The 7,500-nt window shown below is 41.0% G+C and overlaps 1 protein-coding gene and 1 long non-coding RNA gene across 2 annotated transcripts in view; one reads left to right on the top strand and one right to left on the bottom strand.

Annotated features, from left to right (window-relative positions):
• The window catches only part of LOC143121677 (uncharacterized), a 2,090-nt gene extending 540 nt beyond the window's left edge, over positions 1–1,550 (bottom strand). Inside the window, exons 1-4 of the long non-coding RNA XR_012986529.1 lie at positions 1,453–1,550; positions 642–727; positions 272–359; positions 1–168 (exon numbers count right to left, since the gene is read on the bottom strand). The exon at positions 1–168 is cut by the window's left edge and continues 540 nt beyond it. This is a non-coding gene — a long non-coding RNA (uncharacterized LOC143121677). The remainder of the gene's footprint in view (positions 169–271; positions 360–641; positions 728–1,452) is intronic.
• Positions 1–7,500, top strand: part of gaa2 (alpha glucosidase 2) — a 43,158-nt gene that overhangs the window by 20,701 nt on the left and 14,957 nt on the right. Inside the window, exons 12-15 of the mRNA XM_076282172.1 lie at positions 3,206–3,290; positions 5,067–5,184; positions 6,648–6,781; positions 7,084–7,235. Of these exons, the coding sequence (XP_076138287.1) occupies positions 3,206–3,290; positions 5,067–5,184; positions 6,648–6,781; positions 7,084–7,235 (489 nt within the window). The remainder of the gene's footprint in view (positions 1–3,205; positions 3,291–5,066; positions 5,185–6,647; positions 6,782–7,083; positions 7,236–7,500) is intronic.

Genomic DNA, 7,500 nt, shown 5'->3' with positions numbered 1-7,500 from the left:
ATGAGGTTATCAACTCCGACATCATAGTGACAGCTAACGGCCATGTAGATCTGTCAAAACTTTATTCCTTGGAGTACGACCCCAATGTCCTCTGGTTCACTTGACTCATGTTCTCTCAGGACATAAACCTCAACAGTTGTCTTCAATGACATCAACTTTATCCATGCCCTGAATTAGGCAGACAAATGCACATAACAGTAAGAAAATGAGACCCTCTAACAAAGCCCTATTGAGAAATGAATGTGAAAAATAGACATGTTCATGTACATACCACATATTCCTGCACAAAGTTTTCAGGATCTTCCCCCGTGTAGATACAGAGTCCCTTCAGGAGACACTTGGCCAGCATCTATATCACACTTAAATAAAAACATTATTGATTAGCATGTTAATCCAAGTTTCATTTAAGTCAGCCACTGTTGTAAACGACCATATGATAAAAAGAAACAAAAAGTTAGACGAATACAATATAGATAGATAGATAGATAGATACTTTATTCTTCCCGAGATCATCACAAATTTTAGGATGTGATGAATAATAGAATAATAATAGAACAATATGTGAAGAAGTATCAATATCAACATGATCAAAAATATTAGCCTCTGTAAGGTTTGCATGATTAAAACTCTGCATTACTCACATCAGTAATTTGCTTAATCATTGCTTGGAGACAGGAACTTGGATTGAAGTGGGACAATTGTGATTCTTTTGAAATTCCGTGTTGATCTGAAATAAGATTAGCAGGAAGAAAATTAGTTTCATACCATCACACATACGACAGTGCCAGACAAAACATACGCATACTGCACCACACATCTGGCATAACAGCCATTTATTGGTGTATAAGACACTCATTTTATCAACAGTAAATTCATAAATAAATAAAAGATCAAACTTCAGTGACTTCAAACAGTAACATTACTACATCTTAGACTCAGTAACAAAAAAGTTGTATGCGTACACTGTACTGCCTGTTTTTTTGCCTGCACAAACAAATCAAAATATTTATATTTCATATTTTCATCATATGGTCAGACAACTTCCTAGGGCTAAACGTTTTTGGATGCTATAATGTAACTTTGCAAATGGCTTTTTGTCCACGTGGCTATGCTAGCTTGCTTAGGCAGCCATTTGCTGGCAACACACTTGGTGCACACAGGCTAACAGGCTTTTCACTCACATACAACTTATTATGTTTCAAACGTGATCAAATTAATGGACTGTACCAAACCAACCCCAATTTAGCTTTACTATGATTTATGTATTTTTCCAACCGCCCAACAGATGCAGCTAACTGGTTGGTTAGGCTAACGTTAACTTGGTAAAAAGAAATGGACCAAAAAATAATACAAAGACATCAAGGGTCAACTTTGCAACGCTGTAATACTGTAAGAAAACAGCTAGGAGATTTATTGTCTGATATAACATGATCATAAAGTTGATAAACTTACCCTTCAGTAGGCTAATTCGATTTGCCATTCTCTCTTCCACTTCAGTCACTGATGATAGATATCCAAACTTTAACGGTCAAACCATGCTTCAAACACTTCTTCTTCTTCTACTACTATGTATTGTTTTAATGACACATTACAGCCACCTGCTGCTCTGGAGTATGTCTGAACGAAATTTTCACTTTCGATCAACACAAGAAAAATGTCTACATCCAGCATTCAAAATTATCTCTTGAAATCTACTTAATTAAAACACGTTTGCAAGCGGAATATAAAACAATCATGTTGCATATATCAAATTAATTTGTGTCAAATCAAAGACCCCCTATTTCCATTTTTTTCAGTGTATGTGAAATCCCATGCACATACCCTGGGTTAGACTTATCTTAACCTGGACAAGCAAATCTCATCTGTTGTAAAGACCAGTTTTTTATCAATTAAGAAGAACAGACTTGAGTTTGGAGATTAGATCATACAATGATCTGGAAAAAGTCATCCTTCATAACCTCCCTTCTAGACTATTGGTGGCACGGCTTCAGATGGTCCAAAATGCAGCAGCTAGGCTGCTTACCAACACAAAAAAGCATGAACATATTACACCTGTCCTAGCCTCCTTGCACTGGCTTCCAGTCCAGTCAAGGATACAATTTAAAATACTTCTGTTGGTTTTTAAGGCTCTTCATGGCCTGGTCCCCAGCTACATAGCTGATATCATTCATCCCCATATAGCCCCCTGGTCCCTCAGCTCCATGTCCCACGGTCCGGCTTAAGCAAAAAGGTGACAGAGCCTTCTCTGTTGCTGGCCCTCAGCTGTGGAACCAACTGCCACTTGACATCAGAAATGCCCCTTCAATCACACTATTCAATATCAGGCTCAAAACACACCTTTTTACATTGGCCTTACCTGTGTTTTAATTGTCTTACCCTGTTATGTCTGTAATTAAGTGTTGTCTGTTGATGTCGTCTTAGCTTAAATCATTGATCTGTATGTGTATTTATCTATTTTATTTTATCTTATTTTGTTATTCTTTAGCTAATGCACTATGGTCAGTGCGAGCTGTGGTTAAATGTGCTCTAAAAATAAACTTTACTTACTTACTTGCTTACTATCTATGCTGCCTTCAAAATTCGGCAAATACGATGGTATCTTAGAAGGCGGCATGTCATAGAAATATACTGCTCAAAAAAATTAAGGGAACACTTACAGTTTTCCACAATTGTTAAAACACATTTTTTGAAACCGTCCACCCTTTTCTCAATTCTCAAACTTCTTTCACAGAATCTCTGACAGTTCTTGCTAAATAAAACACTCGCCTCAAAAGTTTTACTTGTGCTCAGAACCAAACAGTGTCAGAGTACCGATCCATTGTACGATTGAAGAGTTCCCTTAATTTTTTTGAGCAGTACATATGATTGGGACATGTCTCAATGCCTTGCTCCCCTGTTAGATATCTTAAAAGACAGCATTTTTTCCAGTTTCGGAGCTTTACCCTCTACCTCTCTACACCTCTCTCTCTCTACCTCTCTACACCTCTCTCTCTCTACCTCTCTACACCTCCCTCTCTCTCTCCCCCTCCCTCTCTCTCTATCCCCCTCCCTCTCTCTCTCTCTCCCCCTCCCTCCTCTTCAGGATATGAACGAACCCTCTAACTTTGTCTCTCTCTCTGTGTCTCTCTCTCTGTGTCTCTCTCTCTCTCTCTCTCTCTCTCTCTCTCTCTCTCTCTCTCTCTCTCCCCCCCTCCCTCCTCTCTAGGATATGAATGAACCCTCTAACTTTGTGGACGGCTCTCTGAATGGCTGCCCAGAGACTCCGTTTGATGCACCTCCATACACACCTGGTTAGTTTAGTACATTCTCGCTCTGTGTCCATACACACCTGGTTAGTTTAGAACATTCTCACTGTGTCCATACACACCTGGTTAGTTTAGAACATTCTCACTGTGTCCATACACACCTGGTTAGTTTAGAACATTCTCACTGTGTCCATACACACCTGGTTAGTTTAGTACATTCTCACTGTGTCCATACACACCTGGTTAGTTTAGAACATTCTCACTCTGTATCCATACACACCTGGTTAGTTTAGAACATTCTCACTGTGTCCATACACACCTGGTTAGTTTAGAACATTCTCACTCTGTATCCATACACACCTGGTTAGTTTAGAACATTCTCACTGTGTCCATACACACCTGGTTAGTTTAGTACATTCTCACTGTGTCCATACACACCTGGTTAGTTTAGAACATTCTCACTGTGTCCATACACACCTGGTTAGTTTAGTACATTCTCACTGTGTCCATACACACCTGGTTAGTTTAGAACATTCTCACTGTGTCCATACACACCTGGTTAGTTTAGAACATTCTCACTCTGTATCCATACACACCTGGTTAGTTTAGAACATTCTCACTGTGTCCATACACACCTGGTTAGTTTAGTACATTCTCACTGTGTCCATACACACCTGGTTAGTTTAGAACATTCTCACTCTGTGTGTGTGTGTGTGATTTTGTGATATGTTAAACTCTGTGTGTGTGTGTGTGTGTGTGTGTGTGTGTGTGTGTGTGTGTGTGTGTGTGTGTGCTTTGCACTTGACTATTATTACATAAAACTGTTTGAATCGCTTTCTTTAACTTGTCTTTGTTATTGACCTGTCGCTAAGTTCCGCCCCCCATTGTTACCGTGTGAAAACTCGGACAAACAAACCAGACTTGATTAGAAATACATTGTGGACAATGGCAGCTGACAGTATATGAAAGTAGGTTTGGAGGACGTTTTGGTCCATAAAGGATTTACTTTCCTCCAGAAGCTATCAAAAGGGACTTAATTATGCTATGGAGGGGTGTATTCAAAACTTTAGAATACATACAAGGTGACAAGCAGTTGTGGCGAGTAGCCGTGCAAATCACTGTGCAAAAACCACTGACGTTAATGCTAGCTAGCTAGCTAGCGGAAGATTGATACTAAGATATGTTAGGTTACGTTAATATTTGATGTAGTAAGAATATAGTAGTTGGTTAATGAGCATTTTCATCTTGGGATTTAACAGGGAACCCACGTTGTTGGCTTAGTAGCCTACATTACGTCGAGCTGTTGCAAACGCGAGAGACGTCCTGTAGGCTGCTGTTGATGAAAATATACCCCGTTTTCTAGACTCTCGGGGTACCGGCCGTCAGTATTACACGTCCCCCAGGCAAAAACGTTTGACCATGGTTATCTATCGGGGTTTTTTGAGTTAATAAACTCTTTATTAATTGGTTATTGGTTATTATTAATAACCATTAATTTGTCATTTTATGCCTCCTCCCTGTTGTTTCCTATGGAGTTGTCCGAGCTGATGTCCGAGTCCCGTTGAGGCTGGACTGTCATTGGCTCATCAGCATTCTAAGGGTGCCGCTTAGAGACAGGTCAATTGTAGCACACATGTTCTGGGTGGGTTCCTGTGTTAAACTGTGTGTGTGTGTGTGTGTGTGTCTGTGTCTGTGTCTGTGTCTGTGTCGTGTGTGTCTGTGTCTGTGTCTGTGTCTGTGTCTGTGTCTGTGTCTGTGTCTGTGTCTGTGTCTGTGTCTGTGTGTGTGTGTGTGTGTGTGTGTGTGTGTGTTCTCCTGCAGGTGTTCTTGGTGGGTCCCTCCGCTCTAAGACCATATGTGCGTCAGCTCGTCAGAAGCTCTCCTCACACTACAACCTGCACAGCCTCTACGGTCTCATGGAGGCAAAGGCCTCTTCAAGGTACGCACGCACGCACGCATCGCGTAGAGCAGTGTTTTTCAACCTTTTTTGTGCCACGGCACACTTTTGACACTTAAAATGTCCCACGGCACACTAACATCCTGTGTGAAGAAAAATAAACATACCATAGCCTAAAACTTCAAATAATACAGATATGGCCTTATTATGGCTTCTATGCAAGACCTGCTCAATAAAACAAGCGCCCTCTGTTTCATTTGTAGGTGACTATATCTAATTTAATTGTTGTTATGAACTGGATATGTGATGATTCTGTGAATACTGGATATGGGGCCCCCGTTGTACAATGCCTGCATACCACAAATAGTGCAATCATACAATCAATGAGAGCATGTGGTTATAAATTCTTTGATGCAACAGTTGCTTTTCTGGACCAGTGAGTGACATTTGGGTAATTTTCTGCGGCACACCTGATGATCTCTCACGGCACACTAGTGTGCCCCGGCAAAGTGGTTGAAAAACTCTGGTGTAGAGTACAAGTACAAAGACGACGAAATGCAGTTTGCGTCTAACCAGAACTGCAAAAAAGCAGAAAAGTACAATGTGATATACAAAGTATATACACGTGGTGCCTAGACAGGACAACAAATATAGTGCAGTGTAGACAGTACAGTATGCAGTTGGTTAACAGAAAGTGGTTTACAGTAATATACATTAAAAATAAATTTGTGAAGTAACATTAGTAGTAGACTAATATAGATAAATGCAGTGTATTAACAGAATATAAGAAAAACAGAATAAATATGGATATTTAGTATGAACCATATAGACTGATATGTACATATTTAGTGTGTTCGTTGTCACCGGGATGCAGAGCTAGAGTTTAGTAGGAGGGGAGTGAGGAACCGGTGATGCGTTGGGCAGTTTTCACCACCTCTGCAGTGCTTTCCGGTCGAAGGCACTATTTGTTTCATATGCACATTCACACACATTCGTGTACTATTGAATTCAACGTGCGATTACCTATTTGTTTACTATTGAATGCGACATGCGATTACCTATTTGATTACTATTGAATGCGACATGCGATTGCCTATTTGATTACTATTGAATGCGACATGCGATTGCCTATTTGATTTCTATTGAATGCGACATGCGATTGCCTATTTGATTACTATTGAATGCGACATGCGATTGCCTATTTGATTACTATTGAATTCGACATGCGATTGCCTATTTGTTTACTACCGAATTCGACATGCGATTATCTATTTGATTACTATTGAATTCAACATGCGATTACCTATTTGATTACTGTTGAATTCAACATGCGATTAGTGTACATGTACCTTACAATTGTTAATGTTTTGGTTGTTTTGTTTGTGTTCTCTCTCTCTCTCTTCCTCCCTCTGTGTCTCTGTGTGTGTGTGTCTGTGTGTCTGTGTGTCTGTGTGTGTGTGTGTGTGTGTGTGTGTGTGTGTGTGTGTGTGTGTGCGCGCGTCTAGTGCCCTAGAGAGGATCGTGGGGAAGCGGCCGTTTGTGATCTCCCGGTCCACTTTCCCCAGTCAGGGACGCTACTCTGGTCACTGGTTAGGAGACAACAGGAGTCAATGGAAGGACCTGTACACCTCTATAGCAGGTACACACATACACACCACACACACACACACACATACACACGCACGCACACACAGCTCTTAATTGCTCAAATGACTTGTTGTATTTCCCAAATGATGATTCATGCATGTCCTGTTCACTGTGTGTGTGTGTGTGTGTGTGTGTGAGAGATGATTCCTGTTCACTGTGTGTGTGTGTGTGTGTGTGTGTGTGTGTGTGTGTGTGTGTGTGTGTGTGTGTGATGATTCCTGTTCACTGTGTGTGTGTGTGTGTGATGATTCCTGTTCACTGTGTGTCCCTCGGTGGTTGCCATAACGGTCACAGGCATGTTGACCTTTAACCTCCTGGGCATTCCGCTGGTGGGGGCGGACGTCTGTGGCTTCTCCGGTCAGACCGACGAGGAGCTGTGTGTGCGCTGGACCCAGCTAGGGGCCTTCTACCCTTTCACCCGCAACCACAACGACATGGACGCACAGGTACACACACACACACACACACACACACACACACACACACACACACACACACACACCAAACCAGTACAGTTATTGATTATATTCATGTCCTAAAGAACAGGGACTTTTTTATTAGTCAAGTCCTGTGGGATTTAAGGTGGCATGGAACACAGTTAAGGTGGTATGACTGATTTAAGACACTGTAGCCGTCTTCACATCCATTGGGATTGAATGTCCTACAAGATATATCACATGTCTGATTTAATGTGATATGATTGATTTAAGG

This window comes from Alosa pseudoharengus, unplaced genomic scaffold (assembly GCF_046254945.1).
Source record: "Alosa pseudoharengus isolate Yale_2024_CS ecotype anadromous, Long Island Sound unplaced genomic scaffold, YU_APseudo_1.1 YU_APseudo_1.1_scf_1, whole genome shotgun sequence".
In the NCBI taxonomy this organism is placed as follows: Eukaryota; Metazoa; Chordata; class Actinopteri; order Clupeiformes; family Clupeidae; genus Alosa; species Alosa pseudoharengus.
Note: the sequence above shows the minus strand (reverse complement) of the source record. Positions and strands in the feature narration are given on the sequence as shown.